Source organism: Pseudophryne corroboree, chromosome 4 (genome assembly GCF_028390025.1).
Source record: "Pseudophryne corroboree isolate aPseCor3 chromosome 4, aPseCor3.hap2, whole genome shotgun sequence".
Taxonomy (NCBI): Eukaryota; Metazoa; Chordata; class Amphibia; order Anura; family Myobatrachidae; genus Pseudophryne; species Pseudophryne corroboree.
In genome coordinates, this window is record NC_086447.1 from 795748313 (window position 1) to 795773765 (window position 25453).

The 25453-nt window shown below is 44.5% G+C and overlaps 1 protein-coding gene and 2 pseudogenes across 5 annotated transcripts in view; 1 reads left to right on the forward strand and 2 right to left on the reverse strand.

The window, feature by feature from the left end:
• Positions 1-25453, reverse strand: part of PREPL (prolyl endopeptidase like) — a 180007-nt gene that overhangs the window by 84466 nt on the left and 70088 nt on the right. For all 5 annotated transcript variants that reach the window (XM_063918366.1, XM_063918368.1, XM_063918365.1 and 2 more), the window contains exons 9-12: positions 23660-23863; positions 12073-12245; positions 11766-11982; positions 9533-9682 (exon numbers count right to left, since the gene is read on the reverse strand). In XM_063918366.1, the coding sequence (XP_063774436.1) occupies positions 9533-9682; positions 11766-11982; positions 12073-12245; positions 23660-23863 (744 nt within the window). The remainder of the gene's footprint in view (positions 1-9532; positions 9683-11765; positions 11983-12072; positions 12246-23659; positions 23864-25453) is intronic.
• Positions 14046-14164, reverse strand: LOC134912029 (5S ribosomal RNA; annotated as a pseudogene).
• Positions 15044-15162, forward strand: LOC134912041 (5S ribosomal RNA; annotated as a pseudogene).

Below are 25453 nucleotides of genomic sequence, written 5' to 3' on the forward strand. Positions count from 1 at the left end.
ATAATAAAATGAATGGAAACAAATAAATTAAATGTGATGTTTACAATAATGCAATACTTTAGGATTTCAGTCTTTTTGAAATAGGATAGGACCCCTGGGATCTTAGCTAGATTGAATCATCTTTTCCTAAACTTAACACACAAATTTTCTTAATTGCCAAATACAATGCAGAGACTGTCACACAGTGAAAATTCATAAATATCTGGAAATGAAAACAGAATCAAAACCATATGAGAACGGTTAATACTCGTTTTACATTTATTACTGTGGTCTAGCTATTAGCTTCACAGACACACTTTCTTTTGCCCATATTAGGGATATGACACTGAAGTCTTCACAATTTTCAATTTACCAAAAATGTAAGCTTCTCCCCTTCCATACCACTGTAGCTTGCCGGGAACTGTTTATTTCAAGGTGCCTGCCAGAGTTCCTTCTGCCTTTGGCAGTTCCTTTCAATTATATTGTTTAAAAGAATTTAAAAAGTTCCCTATCAGCAGACTCCTCATAGCAGAGACAGCTGTAGATGGCATGGAGTGGGCAGAGGAGGTATCATAGATGGTACCACTGCTTAATTCCACTGAGGGACAGGTCACAACTGATGCAGGTATCGACTCAGCTTCCTGTGCTTCCATCTCCAGACCGTAAACAGTTACTGGGCCTGCACAGAAGAATTGAGTGCAATGTCAGATGCCAGAGGGGTCACGTGTGTTGCCTATCATATATCCAGTACTGGGGAGGTGGTTTGTCTAGTTCTGGCCTGAACCAGGCAAAAGAGGGTTGGCTGTCCAAAAGAGACAGCACTATCAGCACCTTATCCTCCCCTTCTATCCTCTAATCTAGATCTACAGGGAAGTAGTGGATGAGGGGTTTAGATGCCATAGCTGGGATTTTTCCCCCCTCTTCCCTTCCCTATGAGTGTGTACAGAAACTGTTCTCTATATCTTGCTTCATTTTTGTGGAAGAGGCAAACTAGCAAAAATTGTTGCCTGTACCAAATGCCAAACCAGACTGTCTTGTGACCAGTCTTAGGTGGATATCCAATACATGTGAGGTAAAGAACCAATAGCCATGCTTGCCTGTGGTGACAACCACTGACAAGGCAACACCAGTGACAATATCCTTGGCTCAGGTTATTGCAGTGCTTATGCAACTTACAGAACAGAGTTGCATCTTCCTATGTCCCACCTATGGGAGCCTCATAAAATGACTGTTTCTCCGGCAGGGTCCACAGGTTATCCACAGGATAACATTGGGATATGATGAAGCGACAGCGAATTTGCACCAGTCAGTCAAAGCTTTTCGGCCTCTCAGCATGCAACGTGCCCGTCCATATATCTCCGCCTCCTGGCTCTGGAAAATCACTTTTTTGTTTGGTGCGGCAAGAGCCGTACCATGGTCAGAGGGCTGCTGGTTTTTAGCAGCCCTAAGCTTTCTTATTTTATTTTTATAGGTCACGACAATGCTTACCCATGAGTACAGTGCTGTTTCGGCGGGCGTCTGTGTCGGATATACTAGCAGGTCCAGCAGACCTGCTAGTATAGGCTGTGGCCGTAGCACAGGGAGAAGGTAAGGCATCAATTCCACTTAGAAGGGGAATACGGACACAGCTGCACTGTTTTGGCAGGAGACTACCAAAGAGTCGCTGACGCGGCTGCCACCTCGGGGTGCACCAGTGCTAGGCCTTAGGGATCATAGGCTCCAGGAATAGTATGAGGCCGCGATCCCTAGGGTTGATGTCAGCAGTGGGGAGTCAGACGCTCTCCTGGTCGCCCCTCCACCCGGTTCATGACCAGTTTCCTCAGAGTCTCCCGCCATGAACTGTTTTCCCGCTTCTGTCTCTCGCTTCAGTCGCTGTACATGAAGGGGACCCAGTCGCAGCATAGGCGGTTGTGTGACTGGTGGTCTGTGTTCACTGAGCATCTGTGTTCACTATAGGTTCATGGAGTGGCAGTGTACACTAGTAGCGTCTGGGTCCACTCAGTGCTTGCAAACGTATTGATTGGTCCTGAAAGCAAGGTGAGTCTCCCTGTATCCCACTCTACTGAGTACAGGTAATACAGCACTAAGTCTCTATCTACCTTTGTGAGTACGAATATTTAGATAAGTTCCTATTGCATATGAGTCCATATACTATTACTGTTGTTTCTTTCGCTGTGTGTCCGAATATGGTAGATCTGTTTAAACATGATTCAGTGATATGTTCTCCTACATACTTGAATTGTAGTTGTAGTTGATGATGTGCCTGTATTGCTTATTATACTAATGTATAACACGTGACTGACTGCTAGTGTGATTGCTGACTTTACTATATATTCTGTCAGTTTTTTCTTTTCCGATCCTCAATGCTGGTGCATGGGTAGGGTCGGATTGTATGTCACTTTAAAAAGCTTAAAGTGATTGCAGTCACAAATTTTGTAGTACACTGTGGAAGTGTTGATTATTTATCATGTCTAAGAGCGGTAAAGGTGAGGAAGATACACTCACAGCAACACCAACACTCATATCATGTTTGTCTTGCAAAGATGTGTTAACCTCTCAGGATCTGGTTCAGGATGGTTTGTGTGCAAATTGTTTTAGCTTTCACCAGGGTTTCTTGAAAATACAAGGCAGATTCAAGTGCAGGTTGATCCACCTAGGGCTATGTTTGCACAGACTTTACACAGGCTACACATGTTTCAGATGAGGATTCATCGGAGGATGAAAGCTCAATAAATTCTACTTCGGCATAGGAAGAGGAGGAGGAAGGTCTCAGCTCAGTGGGTATAGCTGAGTTAATTAAAGCAATGAAAGCCATTCTATCCTTAGAGGATTCAGCAGAGCCTGTGTTAAAAACCAAGGCACCTGTGTTTAAACGTTCCAAAACATTTAAGACTGAGTTTCTAGGGTCAGATCAGCTGACGGAAATCATGGAAGAGGCTTGGGCTACGTCCAATAAGAAGTTTAGAATTCCTAAGAAATGGAATTCAAATTATCCTCTTCCAGCTGGGGATTGTTTAAAAAGGGAGGTGGCTCCTAAAGTAGATACGCATGTGATTCGATCAGTGCGAAAACCTACATTACCTCTGCCTTCAACATCATTTAAATGATGTCACGGATAGGAGAGTGGATGGTTTTCTAAAAACCATCTTTTCCCTGTCTGGGGCAGTCATAAGGCCAGCCATGGCTTCAGCTTGGATGGCAAAGGCAGTGGCTGCCTGGGCTGATGCTTTGGAGGGGGATTTTTCAATAGCATCTAGAGAGCAAAAATCCCATATAGCACATATAAAACAGGCTGCAATGTTCTTGGAAAAAGCAGCATTGGATATGGATACTGTTGCCTCCAGGGCATCAGCTTCAACAATAGCTGCTCGCAGAGCAGTTTGGTTATGTACGTGGAAAGCTGATTCAGAATCTAAGAAGGTTTTGGAATCTTTGCCTTTTTCTGGAGATATTCTTTTTGGTAAAGAATTGACAGATATTTTGGAGTCAGAAGCAGACTCCAAGAAGGTAAAGTTTCCTTCCACATACAATTTCAAACCTAAAATTTCAGCTTTTTGGCCCTTTCAGTCTCCGGGAAAAGCTAAAGGAAAAAGTGATGGCAGGCAGTCCCAATACAACAAGTCTGGTAAGACTAAAAAGCACTGGACTACCAGAGGACCGGTTGGTAAAACAGATAAGCAGCCATCAGCCTGATGGGGATCCCAGGGATGGGGGGCAGACCTCTTAAGTTTGCACAGATCTGGCAGCAGTCTACAACAGATGCCTGGGTGCAGAAAGCGGCATCTCTAGGTTATGCTTTTGCCTTTAAGAAGCACCCTCCTCGAAGGTTTTTTTGTACCAGCCCGTCTCGGGTAGAGACGAAGGCCAGGGTTTTGCAAGAGGCAGTTCAGAAATTGCTTCAGTCAGGAGTAGTCATTCCAGTTCCTCCTGCACAACAAGGACAGGGTTTTTACTCCAACCTGTTTCTAGTTCAGAAACCAAATGGGTCATTTCGGCCCATTCTCAATCTCAAAGTGCTGAACAAATACATTTGGGTACCTCGGGTTCATATGGTGACTTTACGTTCCATCATTTTGGCCATGGAGCCAGGGGATTATATGGTATCCCTACACATACAGGATGCTTACCTACATGTTCCTATAGCACTGTCCCATTAGTGTTATCTCAGGTTCGCTATCCTCCAACAGCATTTTCAGTTCAAGGCCCTACCTTTTGGGTTAGCCACAGGCCCCAGAGTGTTTACCAAGATTATGGTGGTAATGGCAGCTTATCTCTGCCAGCAGGGGATAAGGATTTTTCCATACCTCGACGATCTTTTAATCCTGGCACAGTCGCAGGAATTGCTCCTATGTCATCTGCAACAGACAATAACGTGTCTGTAAAGGCACTGGTGGCTCATAAATTGGGCAAAATCGTCTCAGATTCCGTCACAGCGGATGACTCAGTTGGGGGTACTGGATTCAAGTCTTCAGAGAGTAATTTTACCTTTGAACAGGATATCCAAGGTTCAGTCAAGGATTCAGGACTTGCTACACAGTCAAAAGATATCCATTTACGCAGCAATGTGTGTGATGGGTTTGATGGTGTCTTCAACATGGTGGAGTATGCACAGTTCCACTCGAGGCCTCTGCAGCATCTGATTCTTGCCAAATGGAATGGTTTGCATCAGACGATAAAAACGAAGACTATGGTTCTTACGATAGAAGTAAGAAGGTTATTAGCCTTGTGGCTACAGACATCCCATCTGGACAAGGGGAGACCCTTTTGGATATCAGATTGGGAAATTCTGACAACGGATGCCAGTTTCCAGGGCTGGGGAGCAGTGTCAGGAAGGCTGTGTTTTCAGGGGCAATGGACAAAGGAAGAAGGTTGCCTGCCAATAAATATATTGGAACTTCGGGCCATATACATGGCACTGATTCAGGCAAAGGATATTCTTCGGGGAAAACCAGTTCAGATCTGCTCGGACAATGCGACTGCAGTAGCGTACCTCAACCATCAGGAACTCGCAGCCGAAAAGCGATGAAGGAGGTAAGTCACATACTATAGTGGGCAGAACTTCATCATCCAGCCTTGTCCGCAGTGTTCGTTCTGGGAGTCGTAAACTGGGAAGCGGATTTTCTCAGTCGACGCGCCATTCAGCCAAGCGAATGGGCTCTACAACCGGAGGTCTTCCCCGGACTCTAGTAGACAAGTGGGGGTTACCAGAGATAGATCTCATTGCATCTCGTCAGAACAACATAGTTCTCGCATACGGGTCAACAACAAAAGATTCCAGAGCGATCTTTGTAGATGCCCTGTCGGTGAGATGGGACTTTCATCTGGCTTATGTGTTTCCTCAAATCACCCAATTACTCAGGGTGGTGAGAAAGATAAAGCAAAGGAAAGGGTGCCGTGATACTAATCGCTCCGGCTTGGCCCAGAAGGCATTGGTACACAGATCTGCAGAGAATGTCGATGGATGCTCCACTCCTGCTCCCTCAACTTCCAGATCTACTGATGCAGGGTCCTTGTTATCACAGACATCTGGATCGACTGTCTTTGACGGTGTGGCTCTTGAAACCTCTATCCTAAATTTGAGTCTCACAACAGGTAATTCAAACAATGCTTAGAGCAAGGAAACCTTCCTCAGCTCGCATTTATCACTGAATATGGCAAACCTATATTCATTGGTGCAGTGAACGGAAAATGGACCCTAAGTCTTTCAGAGTTTACAGGGTCTTAGCATTCCTTCAGGCAGGAATGGATAAAGGTTTGAAGGTGGCTTCCTTGAGAGAGTGCAAGTGTCAGCATTTACTGTATGGTTCCAAAAGAAAATTGCCAACTTACAAGATGTGCATACTTTTTTCCAGGGAATGCTGCGCATTCAATCTCCTTTTGTTCCTCCTACAGTGCCTTGGGACTTAAATTTAGCCCTAAAGGCCCTTCAAGTTGCCCCATTTGAACCACTTAATAAAGTGGATCTTAAATGGTTGACAGCTAAAGTTCTCTTTCTACTGGCCATGGCGTCAGCTAGAAGAGTGTCAGATTTATGGGCATTGTCATGTCGTTCCCCATCTTCCGAAGGTGGTGTCTAAATGCCATCTTAATGAAGAAATTGTAGTCACGACTTTCCAGGTACCGGGCCTTTCTGCGGGAGATGCATTGCTGGACGTGGTCCATGCCTTAAGGATCTACGTGGATCGTACCGGTGCCATCAGAAAGACAGATTCTCTCTTCATTCTCTACGGATTTCACAAGAGCAGATGGCCTGCTGATAAGCAGACACTGGCAAGGTGGCTTCGGATGACGATTTCAGAAGAATATTCTCAAGCTAATCTCCCTCTTCCGGCTAATGTCTCTACTCACTCTACTCGTAAGGTAGGTCCATCATGGGCAGCACAACGTGGTGTTTCAGCAGAACAGATATGTAAGGCAGCCACATGGTCTTCCATTAACACATTCATTAGACATTATGCCATGGATACCTTTGCCTCTCACGACATTGAATTTGGGCGAAGGATTCTCCTGTCCAGTCAGGAGCGTCCCCATCACTAAATTGCTTTGGGAAATCCCACTGTTATCCTGTGGATAACCTGTGGACTCTGCCGGAGAAATATACGTTATGGTAAGAACTTATTGTTGATAACGGTATTTCTCTTAAGTCCACAGGTTCCACAGAGATCCCGCCCTGACGCACCTGATTTGAGGATCCTTTTACTCACTAACCTCTTCCTTCTTGTACGGAAGGGTGTGTATGTGTGTTCTTCTCGCCTGATTAGGGCTATCTATGATGATCCTGCCTTGAGCTTTGGGAATACAACTGATTTGCCTCAGTCAGAAGGCGGGGATATATGGATAGGCCCGTTGCATGCTGGGAGGCCGAAAAGCTTTGACCGACTGGTGCAAATCCACTGTCGCTTCATCATATCCCAATGTCATCCTGTGGAACCTGTGAACTTAGGAGAAATACCGTTATCAACGGTAAGTTCTTACAATAACGTATATTTCTACTCTTGGATTTTGACCAGGGGTCATTGTAGCACATTATGAGCCAGCTTGGGTTCAATACAGAAAGACTTGTGCTATTGGCATTAACAATAATGGGGAAGAAGCTGCCAGGCGGGATCCCGGCGGTCACAATACAGATGCTGGAATCCCACCTTGCGGCCGCAATAACGATGACAAAATGCCGACAGACGTGGGAGTCCCGGTGTCAAAATATAGATGTCAAGAATCCCAAACATCCTCTCTGTGACTACGTGCTAATGCCAGTATCAGCCCTTTCCACGGTGCATAAGCATGTGTCTGAATGTGCAAGGACTGAGACGCCCACTTTGAAGGTCTTTAGACACTGTGCCACCACCTGGTGTGTCATTAGATGCCACCATTGGTCACACAATCAAAATTTGCACCAACCCTTTGGTAGGTGCAAATTTTACATCAGACCATGGTCTCCAATGTCTGAGTTTTAGCGCCTGTGTATGCGACCAGCTCAGCAACACGCCCATGAGCTTCCCATAAGACTATGTCTGCGCGTCTGAATAGCCAGCTCCCTGTCATAGCACAGGAACGCTCACGCACACTTCCAAAATATTTCTGATATAGTTTGTCTCAATTACAGCTCTGACTTGGTGGCGACACACTGTGTATTGCATGTGCTGGGTTTGTGTGACTGGTGGTCAGGAGACCGCCGGTCACCATACAGATCCCGGGATCCCGGTTTTAAGATGGCCGGCGGGGGGCGAGCGCAACGAAGCCCTTTGAGGTCACATAACCACATCCCCATGTGCTGTATCAGGTTTTAGGGATTTTCGCACATGCGCAGAATACAACAGAATGCTCAACTCAGTCCACATCAGAATTGCCTGCAGCTCAGAATCAGGGCCTTGAGCTCTACCTTTCGATCAGGTTATAGTGCCATGGGTGTTTGCACAGGTCATGGCTACTATGACCGTCCTAACATACTAGGAAGGGGTGACTTATATCCTGTCTAGACCATTTGATGATCCTCACAGGCTTCCAGCCTAAGTGCTGGCTCATTTCCTGGAGATAGCCTAGATATTAGAATTTCATAGTTGTATCATCAGTACTAAGAAATCTGACTTGACATCTTCCTAGGGTACAGTCGTCTTGGGACTTCTGTTCAACACCTGTTAGAAGATGGTGTCCTTACCAGAAGACAAGATCCTCTTGCTACAGTGACTTGTGAAGCTGCTAGAGGACACTGATTAGGGCCGGAGCTGAGCAGCTTGGTCAGGCAGCGATCCTGGTTTGCAGTACACACAACTAAATGCAGATTCAATTTTTTTTCTGTCCAAATATTCCAGTTTTGAACGTAAAGTGCTGCACACCACAACTTCAGAGTGTGCCTTCTATTGGGCCATACTTAGATGGTAGCATTGTATTCCACAGTGTGTGTATACTTAATTTCTTAGAGTCTATTGGGGGGGGGGGGGGGGGACATGATGCCCACCATTTACGTTCTTTAATGTTCACTGTATGAGGTTCCTGTTATTTTTGTTATAGAACACTCTCTCCTCTTGCTCTTATATTTGGTTACTGGTCACTTTGTTAGAAAGATTAGTTTCTGGCAGGCTATGGGGCTATGAATGGAGAGAAGCTTAACATTTTTGATTCTACCTGAAAAGTGCCCAGGTCATACTTACCAACTTCTGGACTGCCACACAATTTCATCATCATGCCCCCCCTCCCCTCCAATACACAACATCATTATTACAAGCCTTGTCAAGCAGGGCGCAGGGAGATTGCGAGCCAGGGTGAACTGCGTCATCAGCCGACCGGACCGCCCACTTTTTCCATACAAGTAGGCAGCTGTGGGGGGATGGCAACCGGCTAGTGAGACTTGCCCACTTTTCCAGGCAGCCGGAAGCGCCACTCGAGAGTAGACAAGTATGGCCCAGGTGCACCTATACCAGAATGTTCCCCAATGGACTTTATCAGCTATTAAGCTATTGTCATTGATCGGTAAATACCATTGGAATACAAAAACAATTCAAGAACTGAAAACTTCCAGGGTGAATTATTTGTTTTTAAAATAATATCACTATGCCAAGGCTTTTAAGAACGTTAAGAGCGAGATTCAAATGTTATTGATGCCAGCAGCCACTAGATGGCGCCCAATGAAGATATTCAAATATAGCTCCGTTCGGGCGCAATCGGTGCCTGCGTTTACACCGGGGGAGCGAGCGGAAATGTATGAAAAGTTATCCATTTGGGTGCCCAAATGGCACTTTTCCCGATCGCCCCTATTTAGTTGGGCTTTACGCGGCTAAACCAGACACTAATGGGCGCAATCAGCACGATAAGGGGCATCAAATAAATAATCGCCCCCTGCAATCTTCCGTCACTAGAAGGGAGATGGGGGCGATAAAACTTGAATTCCACAACGTGTTTAATAAAAATTAAAAAAAATGGGCAATTACTTATAGATGTTTGCAACACACTGTTATGTTGCTGCTAATACACTTTTAAGTTCAGCTTCATGTAAAAATCAGTGTAATGTTAGACTCTGCTAAGTCTATGGATAAAATAGCTCTCGTATTGTTCCTACCTGTGGTTTGATATTCTCATAAGGGCAATACGCTTCTATAGATCTGTAGTGTTGCATGTTCAGCAATGGATTGCCCCACTCTTCTTGTTCTTCAACAGTCAACGGTAACAATGTATCCAGCATTGTATTCAACACATCCATAAAAGGTGCCTGAATTTGGGTTGATCCAAAATAATGTGACATAATTAACAGACATCTACTGGCAACTGCACTGACTGAAGAGTAACTGCACAAAGATACTTGATGTAGGCCATGGTGACCAATGCTCGCATCTAGTGACCTTGTGAATAAGGCATTCCATTTAGGCATATAATTGTGTACCGTCTAAAGCAGGACTCAACAAATCCCAGGTGCTAGGTCACCATGGCGACCAGATAATGCAGGGAGGGAGGGAGCACATCCTCACCAGCCCCAGCAGAGATCTGTGGGCTTGCCTGTATTGCGGCAGCCATTTAAGACAGTTTAAGCGTGGCCGGGTATTCTGGTTTCCGAAGGGGGTAGTGGAGTGGCTACAGGGAGGAAATTAGGGGATTCTGTACTGGAAAAGGACTTAGGTGTCCTCATAGATAGCAAGCTAAGCAGTAGTACCCAAAGTAGGACTGCAGCAAAGAAGGCTAATAAGATATTAGCATGCATAAAACGGGGTATCGATGCTAGGGACAAGAGTATTATACTCCCGTTATATAAATCACTAGTGAGGCCACACCTTGAATACTGTGTACAATTCTGGGCACCGTACTACAAAAAGGATATCCTGGAGCTTGAAAAGGTACAGAGGAGGGCGACCAAACTAATTAAGGGCATGGAGACGATGGAATACAAGGAAAGGCTTGAAAGACTAGGCATGTTTACATTGGAAAAGTGGAGACTAAGAGGGGATATGATCAACATCTACAAATATATAAGGGGACAATACACAGAGCTTGCGCGGGACCTGTTTTTGGTTAGATCAACACAGAGGACTCGTGGACACTCGCTCAGGTTAGAGGAGAGGAGATTCCGCACAATACGGCGTAAAGGCTTTTTCATGGTAAGGACAATACGTGTTTGGAATTCCCTGCCCGAGGGAGTTGTAATGGCGGAATCTGTCAACACCTTTAAGAATGGGTTAGATAAATTCCTATTGGATAAGGATATCCAGGGGTATGGTGCATAGTCATGCATTATAGTTACTATAAATAGGGATAAAATGCAATGGCTGACAGCAGCATCAGTCAGAAATTTTAGTCAAATCATCATGCATAGGACACCACAAATAGGTTGAACTCGATGGACAATTGTCTTTTTTCAACCTCAGATACTATGTTACTATGTATGTTACTATGTTAGGAGGGGTGGGGGGGGGGGAGGGGGAGAGTTTGCTGCTGAGGGGTGGTTTGCATGGGGGAACCCCCTTAGTTGTGTGGCCGTAGGGGTTGTTTCCCTGGGGGGGGGGGGGTTTAGTTGCTCAGTAATGGTGGGGGGTATGTGTGGGGGGGTGAGTGTGTGTAAATGGACTGTGTGGCTGGGGGGTTGGTTACCTATGAGGTGTGAGGTGGGGGTGGGGGTAGCTGCTCAGCAATTTGGCTGTAGTGGTCTGGCTCCTACACTTTCATTCTGGCTCCTAGATTTTAAAAACATATGTCAAGCCCTGCTCTAAAGGAGTTGGGGTTGTGTTATGGAAGGCCGGGATCTCGGCGGTCAGCATCCCGACTGCAGAATGCGGGGGTGAGGGGTGGTGGTGTTCAGTGCAACAAAGGCCCTTGCGGGCTTGGTGGCTCGCCACAGGTTCTATTCCCACTCTATGGGTGTCATGGATACCCACGAGTGGGAATAGTCCCTGTTGGTCGGCATGCCGAATGTCGGGATTTCGAGCGGGCGGAATGTAGGGGTTGGTATTGTGACCGGCGGTCTCCTGGCTACATCCCCTCAAAAGTATGTTGATTTATAATGAGAACCTTGAATATGTATAAAATTATTCAAAGTACCCCTTAATCTGACCAAATCTATACCAAGCCACTCCTTATATTTAAAGGTTAAAGGTTTTTACATTACACCATCTGATGAGCTTTGCATATGTTTTAGTTACCATTAATAAATGTAATGTATTTTTGAGATTTATTAACAGACTGAAAGCACCCCTTCAATCTATCTAAGGCACCCTAGGGGTGAACATATCAGAGGTTGAGAACCTGGGCTCATACTAACCACACCTCACTGGAGAGTATAAAGGAGAAACACAATAGGGTGCTACCTCTAAAATCATTGCTTGGAAGAGCCATGGAGTGGAATTGTACAGAGCGCCAGCTAGTACCCCTCCTGCACTGGCTGCCTCCAATGCTGTGCGATAGGGCTGTGAAAATCCCAGGTCATGTATATAAGTTATGCAAGCCTGTAGATCATCCAGGCCATTCCGCTTCTTATCCAGGATGCCCTGTTTATGCCACTCACAGCCCAATTCACCACCACCTCTGCAAAGACAAAGTAACTAAAAATAAGCACTGTACATTTCAACGGAAATGGCGTAGCACTAAATTATTATTTTGGCATTCGCTCCTTACCTTACATGGCAATAGGCTAATATCCAGCCATCTTCAACCAGCATTCTCTTTTCAGCTTTAAAACTCATATTCAAATCCATACCGTAAGCTCCATACACATGAACAAGGAGAGGCCTATGTCTCAGTCCACCACCAACTTCATACAAAACTGTAACTGGCACCAAAGTGCCATCCTGTTATCAGAAAGAAATGGATAGACCTCAAATTAGATTTTAAACATGTAAAAAAATTTTTTTTAACACATCCTAAAGCTAGTTTAAGTGACGGAGCAAGGAGGCGACCGAAGACGCAGCATCGGATCACCATTGGTCGCATTGGTTTCAGCCCACGTGCAGTGTGCGTAAGCCGAAACTTACTCAAACCGGCTATCTGAACCTCTCTGCCGGGTCCAGGAAGTCTCCGTCTGACGATGCAGACCCTGTGCTCTTCACGCGTACAAAATAGGGACACCAAGTCCCCGTTTTCGAGAACAGTCCTGGTCGCCTTCCCTGCTCCTCCCCCCAAGTGCTGCAGCATGTCAATCACCTTGCTAAGGGGGGACTGTGAGCAATCACGCAAGACCCGCTTTGCACATACACAGTCCCAAAACTATCAGACTAATCAGTAACCCAACGGGGTTGCGTACAAATCCGAATCAGGCACTTAGTGAAAAAATTAGATTCATTTGGACCTATAAAAAAAACCCAACACAAAAATAAATAAAATGTGCCTACTTTTTTTCCACCAACCAGCAACACGTGACTTATGTTATTTATGTGGGAATTGTTTTGTGCACCTGTAGAGAATTTTATCATGACATAATAGGAAAAATTGGAGACTTTTTGCTGGATGAAAATTTAGGAAGTGTAGGATAAAAATGGTGCTAGCCTATAGTCAATGCTGTAGTAAAATATTGCACATACTGTTTTCCCAATGTTTATCTATGGCATTGCAATTGTTACAAATTATCTCCTAGCCCGTGGATAGGACCTCAGACAAAGTTATCTATCATCGAATATAAATTAAGCAAAGAGAAGAAAAAAGAAAGACTCTGTGTTGGGGCACGCTTAGAAATTTGAAATAAGTTTATTAAAACTTAACATTTAATTAATAACGAATAAAAGTAATGAGGAGTTTGATACAAAAAAATTGTTCAAGAACACAAAGTAAACATATATATATTGACAGAAATCAGGATAAGCCTGATACAAAATTATGGGCACCTGTGGTGAAAAATATACTGAAAAACATAAAAAATTACAAAAAATTAATATTATTAAGGTGCCTGAGTTAATCAAAATTCAAAATTGGAGTAGAGGTAAATGATATGTACATATAATCACCGCAGTGATAATTGTAGGTAAGCACCTAGTCTAAAACCTCATGAGAATAGATGAGAGGCACAAAGGTTCATAATTGAAATGTCAAATGACTGAGGGTAATCACCTGGTAGAGATTCTGTTTGCTAAAAGGCTAGATCCTTATAGATAACAAAGCATTTAAGATAAAAGTATGATTATTAAAGATACAAAAGAGCATTGATAAATAAGCCTAAAGGCAAAGCCAATTGTAGATAAATAGAAGGTTTGCGGGAAAGTTGGATAAGGAATAGGTAAGTTTCAGAAGTTGCTCTAAAGGGGGGTACACACGGAGAGATCCGTGCTTAAAATCTAAGCAATCTTGCTAGATTGCTTAGATTTTAAGCACGGATCTGCCGTGTGTATGCCCTCCAGCGATAGCGATGCGCGGCCCCGCGCATCGCTATCGCCGATGCTAGATTGAGCTGCATGCAGGCTCAATCTAGCGGGTCGCTCACTTCACCGTTGTGTGAAGTGAGCGGCCCCCCGTCGGCTTTCCCCCTCGCTCAGCACATCGCGCTGTGCTGAGCGGGGTGAGAGATGTGTGCTGAGCGGTCTGTGTTAAGATCGTTCAGCACACATCTCTCCCGTGAGTACCCCCCTTAACACTTCTGCTGTTTGTGATCAGAGGTCACAATCTTACTGCACCTGATATTCCCAAGAGGTCACCCTACTAGGTACTGATCAGGCTTATCAGCGCTTAGCTTCCAAGGTCGGATGAGATTGGGCGTTGCTGCTGAAATATGGCAGTAATAAACACTAGGACACAAATGAGAGAGTGTAATGAGTAGTGAGCAACAAGGTACTTCTGCTGTCCAGTTTCTAGCGCAGATTCTCTGTTGCTGTGAGCATTGCAGAGAGTGGTCTCGCATCTGGATGAGAGGGTACTAAAAATAGAAGTGAGATATGCTCAGAATAGGGAGGAAACCCTGCCTTCTGCTGTCCACTGTCTTATATAGATATATAGCGGACAGTGGATGAGAGAGGTGGGTTAGGCTTACCTATTGAAAAAAAGGGTGGTGGGAAAATTAGAAGAAGGAGAAGAAATGGTAATGTGGTGAGATCACAAATTAACAAAAAATTAAGTAAATTATGAAATAAAACAATCATGAAATCAACGATTAATTGGAAAAAGGAAAGTAAACACAGGCTGCATGGTAAAGGCTTACCAAAATGGGTATAAGACCCTGTTTATGCAGAAAGGATTCTGCAAAAAAGTATTACATTTAAAAGGAAATACCAGAAAATGGTTTAGAACAATAATTAAGGATCAAAAATAGCAAACATGGAAAAAAAAACAAAAAAAACCAATATTGATTATATATCAGTATCAGTTAAATAACTGGAGTCCAAATGGGCACATACAATACCATTGGTATTGTATGTGCCCATTTGGACTCCAGTTATTTAACTGATACTGATATATAATCAATATTGTTTTTTTCCATGTTTGCTATTTTTGATTTATATATATTCTGAGCATATCTCACTTCTATTTTTAGTACCCTCTCATCCAGATGCGAGACCACTCTCTGCAATGCTCACAGCAACAGAGAATCTGCGCTAGAAACTGGACAGCAGAAGTACCTTGTTGCTCACTACTCATTACACTCTCTCATTTGTGTCCTAGTGTTTATTACTGCCATATTTCAGCAGCAACGCCCAATCTCATCCGACCTTGGAAGCTAAGCGCTGATAAGCCTGATCAGTACCTAGTAGGGTGACCTCTTGGGAATATCAGGTGCAGTAAGATTGTGACCTCTGATCACAAACAGCAGAAGTGTTAGAGCAACTTCTGAAACTTACCTATTCCTTATCCAACTTTCCCGCAAACCTTCTATTTATCTACAATTGGCTTTGCCTTTAGGCTTATTTATCAATGCTCTTTTGTATCTTTAATAATCATACTTTTATCTTAAATGCTTTGTTATCTATAAGGATCTAGCCTTTTAGCAAACAGAATCTCTACCAGGTGATTACCATCAGTCATTTGACATTTCAATTACAGGTTGAGTATCCCATATCCAAATATTCCGAAATACGGAATATTCCGAAATACGGAATTTTTTGAGTGCGACTGAGATAGTGAAACCTGTGTTTTCTGATGGCTCAATGTACACAAACATTGTTTAATACACAAAGTAATGAAAAATATTTTATTAAATGACCTTCAGCCTGTGTGTATAAGGTGTATATGAAACATAAATGAATTGTGTGAATGTACACACACTTTGTTTAATACCCAAAGTTATTAAAAATATTGGCTAAAATGACCTACAGGCTGTGTGTATAAGGTGTATATGTAACATAAATGCATTCTGTGCTTACACTAGGGTCCCATCACCATGATATCTCATTATGGTATGCAATTATTCCAAAATACGGAAAAATCCGATATCCAAAATATCTCTGGTCCCAAGCATTTTGGATAAGGGATACTCAACCTGTATGAACCTTTGTGCCTCATCTATTCTCATGAGGTTTTAGACTAGGTGCTTACCTATAATTATCACTGCGGTGATTATATGTACATATCATTTACCTCTACTCCAATTTTGAATTTTGATTAACTCAGGCACCTTAATAATATTAATTTTTTGTAATTTTTTATGTTTTTCAGTATATTTTTCACCACAGGTGCCCATAATTTTGTATCAGGCTTATCCTGATTTCTGTCAATATATATGTTTACTTTGTGTTCTTGAACAATTTTTTTGTATCAAACTCCTCATTACTTTTATTCGTTATTAATTAAATGTTAAGTTTTAATAAACTTATTTCAAATTTCTAAGCGTGCCCCAACACAGAGTCTTTCTTTTTTCTTCTCTTTGCTTAACCATTACTGACTCTGGGAGCACCACCAACTCAAATAATTATTTAGATGTCTTCATTAAGAATCTTTAAATTTAAACTTAGTATCGTTGGTCATTCCCTGAACAGTTTTCTACAATCTGTGTATTAATCTATGTTCATCATTACCACATTTTTCCTGTGCGGAACCAAACCAAATTTCTGTTAACATCGAATATAAATTGTAAGGTTTCAGCTACAGTACCTATGGTGTGTACTGTATTGTTACAGATTGCAGATCTGCATGAGGGGGATCTTGTGGATTTTCTGTAATATATTAAATTTAGGGGCTAATTCAGCTATTTGCCGATTGCCGCACTTCTGCGCATGTGTGCACAGCAGTTTAAGAGTCGAAGGGGCAGTGATGGCCCGTCAACGCAGTGTTTTGTGGGCGTCAACGCACCATTTGGGAGGCACGGTCTGGACAACACAGGCGTATCCGGACTGTTGGCGGTGTGCTGCGACTTAAAAGATGGATGGCCTCTGACTGCCTTTGCAGCTAGCCTGCATAGGCAGGGGGCAACACTAATCCTGTGAGCATGTTAGCGGGGGGCAGGACCCGGCATGCGGGGCGGACTTGTGGAGGCAGCAGCTGATTGGAAAAGAGGAAACATATGGACGGTCGGGCAAAACTCATACTAATGACATGGAAACTTGTCAGCGCAATGTAACGAAGCAAGCCACAGTCAGATACAGTGTGCAGCTGTACAGAGAATCAGCACAGCACAATCTGGGCTTGATGGAGTTGGATGCAAGTGGGTTTCGGGAGGAATTTCGGCCAATCTCAGCATACTGTGCATGCGCCCTAGATAAAAAGAATCTGTGACTGCACTTTTGCCAAATCAGGCATATGCACATGGACGGAGATCACAAGCGAGGACGGATTGATTGCGACACTCTTTCCAATCAATGGTGTTCCTGGGCGGCGACCATGCGAAAATGTTTGGGTCCCATCTAGTGGGGGTTTCGTGGGCTAATAAGCCAACTTCAGGAGCATGCAGACGGAGATGTGATGCCTGTGTCGGATGGAATTTTTGCACCCAGCATGGAGTGGGTGCATGTCCAGATACAGTAATAATGACGATGTTTGCAGACGGAAAACCAGTGGGCGGGATAGCATTGCACATGCACGGATGTTCGACGTACACAGAGGCTTCTCACATTTGCATAAGCTACTAATGGGTCTATGTACTAAGCCTTGGAGGAAAATAAAGTGGACGAAGATAAAAGTACCAACCAATCAGCTCCTAACTGTTATGTTACAGGCTGTGTTTGAAAAATTGGTTTGTTGGCACTTTATCTCCATCCACTTTCTCTCCAAGGCTTAGTACATAGATCCCACATGTAAGCTGCCGTGGCCTTACAGTAAAGCAGTCTAAAGGTGTGTACACACGGAGCAATATGGCTCAGCGATGTTGACTATATAGTCAAAATCGCTAAGAAAGTTAGTGCATATTGCTCTGTGTGTAAACAGTGATCGACAGTGATACGCGTCCCCGCCAGGTCGCTATTGCTATGAAAAATAGACTGTGCAGGCAAGTCAATTTCGACTATGTCGCTGGAAAAGTGAAACATCCCCCTATTTAAATAAGTTAGTCAAAATCGCCCATAGCCAAAATCGCTTGCACGCTTAGTCAAAATCGCTGGTAAAGTTAGTCAAAATCTCCTACTGCCAGTTCAAGGTAAATCGCTCAGTCAAAATCGCTCCGTGTGTATGCACCTTAAGATGTGTCCACTTGAAAATCAGCCCCCCCCCCATATTTAAAAGGGAGGGATATACAATAGTCCACAGGGCTAAGACAATGAATACATTTGTACATATTGATTTGGCTTTACACTGTGGTGGATAGATTGGAGCAGTGCTATTTTTCAGCAGGAACCAGCTGGAACTCCATTCCCGAACCTCTCAATAAATAGGACATAATGAGGAACTGGGTTTATGAATCTGTCCCGAGCCAAAAATAGGAATTTAATACCTACCGGTAATTCCTTTTCTCCTAGTCCGTAGTGGATACTGGGGTCTTGTACTTTAGTACCATGGGGTATAGATCGGGTCCACTGGAGCCTGGCACTTTAAAAACCTTTAGTGTGTGTATGTGTGTGCTGGCTCCTCCCCCCTATGCCGCTCCTACTTGACTAAGTCTAGGAAAACTGTGCCAGAGGAGATTGACATAATATGAGAGAAAAGACACATTACAACAGCGGTGAGGCAACAAGCCAACACACAACCAAAAACGAAAGGAGGGCACTAAACAGAACAGAGGATAGCAACACCAACCCAACCAGGATAGCACAGCTATCCCAACAATATAATGAGACCACAACGCCGGTCCAACCAGATACTTACACAGGTAAGCAGGAACGAAGCACCGAGGCGGGCGCCCAGTATCCACTACGGACTAGGAGAAAAGTAATTACCAATAGGTATTAAATTACTATTTTGTCTTACGTCCTAGTGGATACTGGGGTCTTGTACTTTAGTACCATGGGGAAGTCCCAAAGTTCCCAAACGGGTGGGAGAGTGCAGAGACCCCTGTAAAACCGCCTGACCAAGCTGAAAGTCATCCCTGGCCAGAGTATCGAACCGATAGAACTTTACAAATGTGTTCGAACCAGACCAAGTAGCAGCTCGGCACAATTGTAGGGCTGATACTCCCCGGGCAGCCGCCCAGGAAGAGCCAACCGACCTTGTTGAGTGGGCCTGAATAGACGTCGACAAGGGCAGAGCCGCCGAAGTATAGGCCTGTTGGATGGTCAACTGGAGACAGCGAGCAACAGGTTGCTTAGAAGCCGGCCAACCAACCTTGGAGGCATCATAAAGGACAAACAGTGAGTCAGATTTCCGATGACGAGTCGTCCTTTTTACATAAATCTTCAGGGCCCTGACCACATCCAGGGACTCAGGACCAACAGAAGCGTCAGACAACACCGGAACCACAATAGGTTGATTCACATGAAAGGCTGACACCACTTTTGGCAAGAACTGAGGACAGGTCCTAAGTTCCACTCTGTCTTCATGAAATATCAAATAAGGGCTCTTACAGGATAAGGCCCCCAATTCAGACGCCAATGCCAATAACATCACCGTTATCCAGGTGAGAAATTTTAACTCCACCCTATGTAAGGGTTCAAACCAGTCCGATTGGAGAAAGGACAGAACCACATTGGAGGTCCCACAGAGCCGGGTTGCAAATGAAGAACTCCCTTCAAGAAAGTTTGTACTTCAGGCAACACAGCAAATTGTTTCTCGAAAAATAGAGAGCGCAGAATTCTGAACTTTGATGGAGCCTAACCGTAGGCCTATATTCACTCCCACTTCCAGGAAAAGTAGAAAACAACCAATTCTAAATTCCACGGGAGACACCGTTCCCTCACACCAAGAAACATACGTTTTCCAGATACAATGGTAAGGTTTCAACGTAACCATCTTCCTGGCCTGGACCATGGTGTAAATGACCCTGGAGGGAAGACCTTTCCTAGCTAGAATGTCCTTCTCAACTTCCAAGCCGTCAAGTCTGGATAGACGAATGGACCTTGTTGAAGAAGATCTTCTAGGAACGGTAGAGGCCAGGGATCCACCAGAGCCATGGTTAGGAGGTCCGAGTACCACGCCCGTCGCGGCCAATCCGGGGTAATGGCCTGAACGCGTTCCCTTCTCAGTCTTTTTAGAACCCTTGGGATTAGCGGTGGAGGAGAGAACAGGTACACAAACTGGTACCTCCACGGCGTCATCAGTGCGTCCACTGCAACAGCCTGTGGATCCCTCATTCTGCTACAGTAACGGCATAGCTTCTTGTTGAGTCGACAAGCCATCAGATCTATCTGCGGACAGCCCCAACGGTGAATTAGCTGTTGAAACACCTGGGGATGTAGGCCCCATTCCCCCGGATGGAGGTCGTACCTGCTGAGGAAGTCTGCTTCCCATTTGTCCACTCCTGGAATGAATATGGCTGAGATGGCCCCTGCGTTGGCCTCCACCCAGAGGAGGATTTTTGACACCTCTCGCATCGCCGCTCTGCTTCTTGTTCCCCTTTGTTGGTTTATGTACGCCACAGCCGTGGCATTGTCCGACAACCTGGATCACCTGATCCTTCAGGAGATGAGACGCCTGCAGAAGAGCATTGTAAATTGCCCTGAGTTCCAGGATGTTTATCGGCAGAACAGACTCCTGTCTCGACCATATCCCCTAGAACTGGGCCTCTTGGGTCACAGCCCCCCAACCCCGGAGACTGGCATCTATTGTCAGTAGAGTCCATGAGTGGATATTGAAACTCCTGCCCTCCACCAGGTGAGGAACCTGTAGCCACCATAATAGAGAAATCCGGGCTTTCGGAGATGAGGTCACTTCCTGATGCATATGAAGGTGAGACCCCGAACATTTGTCCAGTAGATCCAGCTGAAATGGATGGGCATGGAATCTGCCGTATTGGATTGCCTTGTAAGCAGCCACCATCTTGCCCAGTAATCGACTGCAAAGATGTATGGATACCTTGTGAGTACTGAGCACCGAGCGAACCATAGCCTGGATAGTCAAGGCCTTGTCCATCGAGAGAAATACCTTTTGAGACACTGTATCCAGAATCATTCCCAGGAACTGAAAACGTTGGGTCGGTTCCAGGTGAGATTTCTGAAAATGTAGGATCCACCCATGATCCGTAAGTAGGCGAGTCATCAGATCAATGCTGTGCAGCAGATGCTCCTTGGACAAGCCTTTATGAGGAGATCGTCTAAGTAGGGGACTATGTTTACTCCCATCATGCGCAGTTGCAGCATCATCTCCGCCATGACTTTGGTGAAGACCCTCGGAGCTGTGGATAATCCAAAGGGTAAGGCCTGAAACTGGATATGGTCGTCCAATAAAGCGAACCTGAGGTAAGCCTGATGAGGGGGTCACATGAGAATGTGTAGGTAAGCATCCTTAACATCCAGAGACACCAGGAATTCCCCCTGCTCCAGAGCGGACACCACCGTCCGTAGGGATTCCATCTTGAATTTGAACACCTGCAGAAACGGGTTTAGAGACTTCAGGTTCAAGATGGGGCGCACCGAACCGTCTGGTTAGGGAACAACAAAAATACTGGAGTAAAACCCCCTGTTGTGTAACGGAGGTGGTAAAGGAACCACCACCCCTGTCTGCAAGAGTTTTTGAATAGCCTCTCGTAAGGTAACTTTTGCTGTGGGTAAAGCTGGTAAGCCAGACTTGAAAAATCTGTGAGGAGGGAGTGTTTGAAATTCCAGCCGGTATCCTTGGGAAATGAGGTCCCTCACCCAAGGATCCCGGCAGGATTCCGCCCACACGTCGGCGAAGTGTTGAAGGTGAGCACCTACCTGAAAGTCGCCTTGCTGCTGGGGCCAACCATCACACTTAGCGGCAGGGGATCCGGTGGTCTGGTCCAGGGAGACAGCATTTGCAGGTTTACGGGACTTACCACGAGATCCTCTGGGAGTGGTGGAGACCCCTTGGCCCCTGCCTTTGAACCTTGCCACACGAAAGGACTGCAATGAGGGTCCGGTGTAAGAACGTCTAGCAGGTGGCAGATAGGTAGACTTACCCGCCGTTGCTTGGGAGATCCATTTATTTAATTCGTCTCCAAACAAGGCATCATCTGTAAATGGAAGATTTTCTACACCCTTTTTGGAATCAGCATCTACCGACCACTGACTTAACCACAGAGCTCTGCGCGCCGAAACAGCCATAGCAGTAGTGCGGCCATTTATCTTACACAACTCCTTAATAGCCTCACTCATAAAATCTGCAGTATCCTGTATATGTTACAGGAGAGTAATGACCTCATCCCAGGGCAGAGTCTAAACAGTCAATAACATTACCTGACCACTTGACTACCACCCTGGAAATCCACCTATAAACAATTGTGGGGCGTTGTGCTGCACCTGCTGCCGTATATATTGCCATGGGCATGGTCTCAATCTTACGGTCAACTGGCTCTTTTAGGGATATAGCCCCTGGCACTGGCAGTACCAATTTTATAGACAGTCTGGATACAGACGTATCGACTGACGGGGTTTTTTCCCATACCTTCCTGTCCTCAGCTGGAAGGGGAAAAGTAGTTAAAAACCTCTGAGGAATTTTTTTTTTTAACCAGGGTTTAACCATGCTTCCTTGGCCAGGGAGTTTCACTCTTTAGACACAGGAAAAGTTGCTAAGGTCTTTGGTCTAACATTAAAATACAACTCCTCATCTGGCTCTGACTCCTGATCCGGCATGTGAAGAGCCTCTCTCACAGCAAAGAGAGCTGTCCTCATCCATATCATTATCATCTACATCGGGCTGATCAGAATCAGACTGGAGCACCTGTGGTAGTGAGCGTTTTTGTGAAACCACTTGAGGGGGCTGAGAAGCCTTCTTGGTATCTGCTGCTTTGGCCACACAATCAATAAAGTGTTTTAACACTTGTCTCTCTTTTCTAGCTGCAGCTAATTCTGAATTAACATTCTGAATCATGCTTTTAAAACTATCTAGCCAGTCAGGTGCCTGTGAACTGTGACCTTGTGGAGACAAGGAACATTGTTCACACGAGTGACCCCCGCTAAAGACGGGGTTGAGTTACAGGCAGCACACATTACCATGTCCACAGACATCTTACACAACTGTAAAAACAGTGCAGCCCACTGACCAACACCTCCACACAGACCCTAGAGAGCCCCTGGAGTGACACTGAGGAGCGGACAACAGCACACAGAACACAGCAGTACAATGTGTAACTAAGTGAATGACCTGACAGTAGTGCAGCGGTGCTACCGCTGGCGTGCTCCACCCTCTCTATGACCCCCTGGCACCAGCACAGAGTCCAGTAGCAGCGTGGGTCTCTGAAGGAGCAGCGTGCATGCAGCCTTGATCCGCAGCAGCAGGAAATGGCACCTTCCCGCCTCAGGTCCCGCTCCGGGAAACCCCTCAGGAGGTTGGTTCGGTCCCCCCCTCTAAGTCCCACGAAGCAGGTAGCCTGGTTGCCAACCAGGGCTACCTGAAAATAATAAACTAAAATAAAAACAAAAAGGAAACTCTCTAAAGCTCCAGAGAAATGCACCCGGCTCCTTGGGAACATTTTTCTAAACTGAGTCTAGTAGGAGGGGCATAGAGGGGAGGAGCCAGCACACACATATACACACTAAAGGTTTTTAAATTACCAGGCTCCAGTGGACCCGATCTATACCCCATGGTACTAAAGTACAAGACCCCAGTATCCACTAGGACGTGAGAGAAATGTATTTTCCATAAGATCAGTTTTTTTTAGTCCATTTTAAGTGCCTTCTTTTCTAAAAAAATATCTTTAATCTAGCTATCATCTATCTAATCAATCACTTTATTTAATAGCTTCACCGCCTGTCCCGTAGTTCCTGAACCTATTTCTCCAAGAAAATAGTACTGGATTGGAGCAAACCTTGCTTTTGGCTTTCATTCGTACTACACGGCAGGTCTCATTCTCCTCGCTGGAGTGATCAGTCACTTCTGACAACCTGTTTGCTAATACTGAATAATCAAACATGACTGGCTGATGTATGGGTGACTCCAGGTACAATCTGAGGTGGTTAGTGTTTTCCTCTGGCCGCAGGGCCGGCTGAAGTGCACAGGCCCACTCTGGAAACTGGATAAAGGGAACAGAAAGAGAAATACAAAAAACAGACACTGAGGCAGTTCATTGCAGTAGCCTTACAAAATCACTGTATATTTGTGATAGATTTAATCTGGAAAGCGGTTTCACCTCAATTCATATGATAATTATATATACAGATAGCAAAAAAAAAAAGCTTACATGCGCAGAACAAAACCTTCGCTGACAGTGGTAGTGCTTAAATGGTTCGCTGAACTCAACTTGTTAATAACCTTTTCATTTAAACACTATAATGAAATTCAATCACTATTTCAATTAAAACGCAAACTATGAAACAAGTCATGATTTTCTTGTCAAATTAAATTTGCTCTGTGAAGTGATATTTAAAGTCAAATTTCATGTACAAAAGGAAAAAGCTTGACTCTTCTACCTATTGAGAGCGCACAGGCTGCCACTAAACGGCGAGGTCGGGCAGCTCCCGCAATTCAGTCATTGTCAGGCTGTCGTGATCACTGATCTCAGCAGAACTAGTGTATTGTCAAAAAAGTTAAAAGGGAAAATGCCATATGGATAAACAGGTTTTTGTTTTACCTTTAATAAAATAAATATTGGTGGGGGGAGCTGTTTAGTGTGAACAAATGGAGATTTCTTGTTTTATACATGGTACATTTGAAGCTTAGGCTTAGACAAATTTACGCAAAAGGTTAGGAGCCAGCAATTTTGTTATATTTGCAAAGAAAAATAAAATTAATTACGCAGTGTTCACTGCCCCAACCAGCACAGCCTCAACACCCTGCGCCAACAAACCAGCATGCTCCCCGTCACCCTGCGCCAATCTGGATGCCAACAAGCCCGCCCTCCGTCTCTTTGCACATCCTGTGCTTATCACACTGCACTACTGTGGATTTTAGCAGAGTAGCAGAAACAGAGATGAGGACTTCAACTACTGGAAATTGAAGACCAAAATGAAAAAAATAAACAGTCCTAAAGACAACACTGAATCAAATAATGTCAAAGCAGCCTTAAAAAGGGGATCCCAAGTATAGCAGTCAAACACCTATCCTATCTGTATTCAAGTGAAAGATCAACTTGGGAAGAAAGGAAAGCAGCGGGAGGGGGTGTTTAATTAAGTGCAGATAATTACTAAGAGGTTATTTTCAGGAGACTGAGGGGTAGAAGTGGAGATCAGATTCTACTTGTCATTTAGCTAGAAACTTTTATAAGATACAAGCCAGAATCTGACTGGTTGCTACCATCTCCACTTCTATAGACCAGCACTTTAGTAAATATACCCGAGAGGGCTTAATGGGTGTTAATTGTGGAATCAGTATGCTTTTCTCAAAGTCACATTGGCAATAATCAGTTTTTTGGCAGAAGATTCTGAGCACACTATGCCAACATGGGTGCTAATGTTACTTAAACCATTGTGTCAGCAATATAAGTTTAAACACTACAGTAAAACATCAAATTTAAACTTACACCGCTGACAAATGGTTTAAGTAACATTAGTACCTCTGTCAACAGTGTGCTCAACATCACGTTGCCGACAATCTGATTGTCAGCATTATGAAAATCAGAAAATTAAAAACTTGCCTAGTTGATAATGTGGATATTGATGTTGAT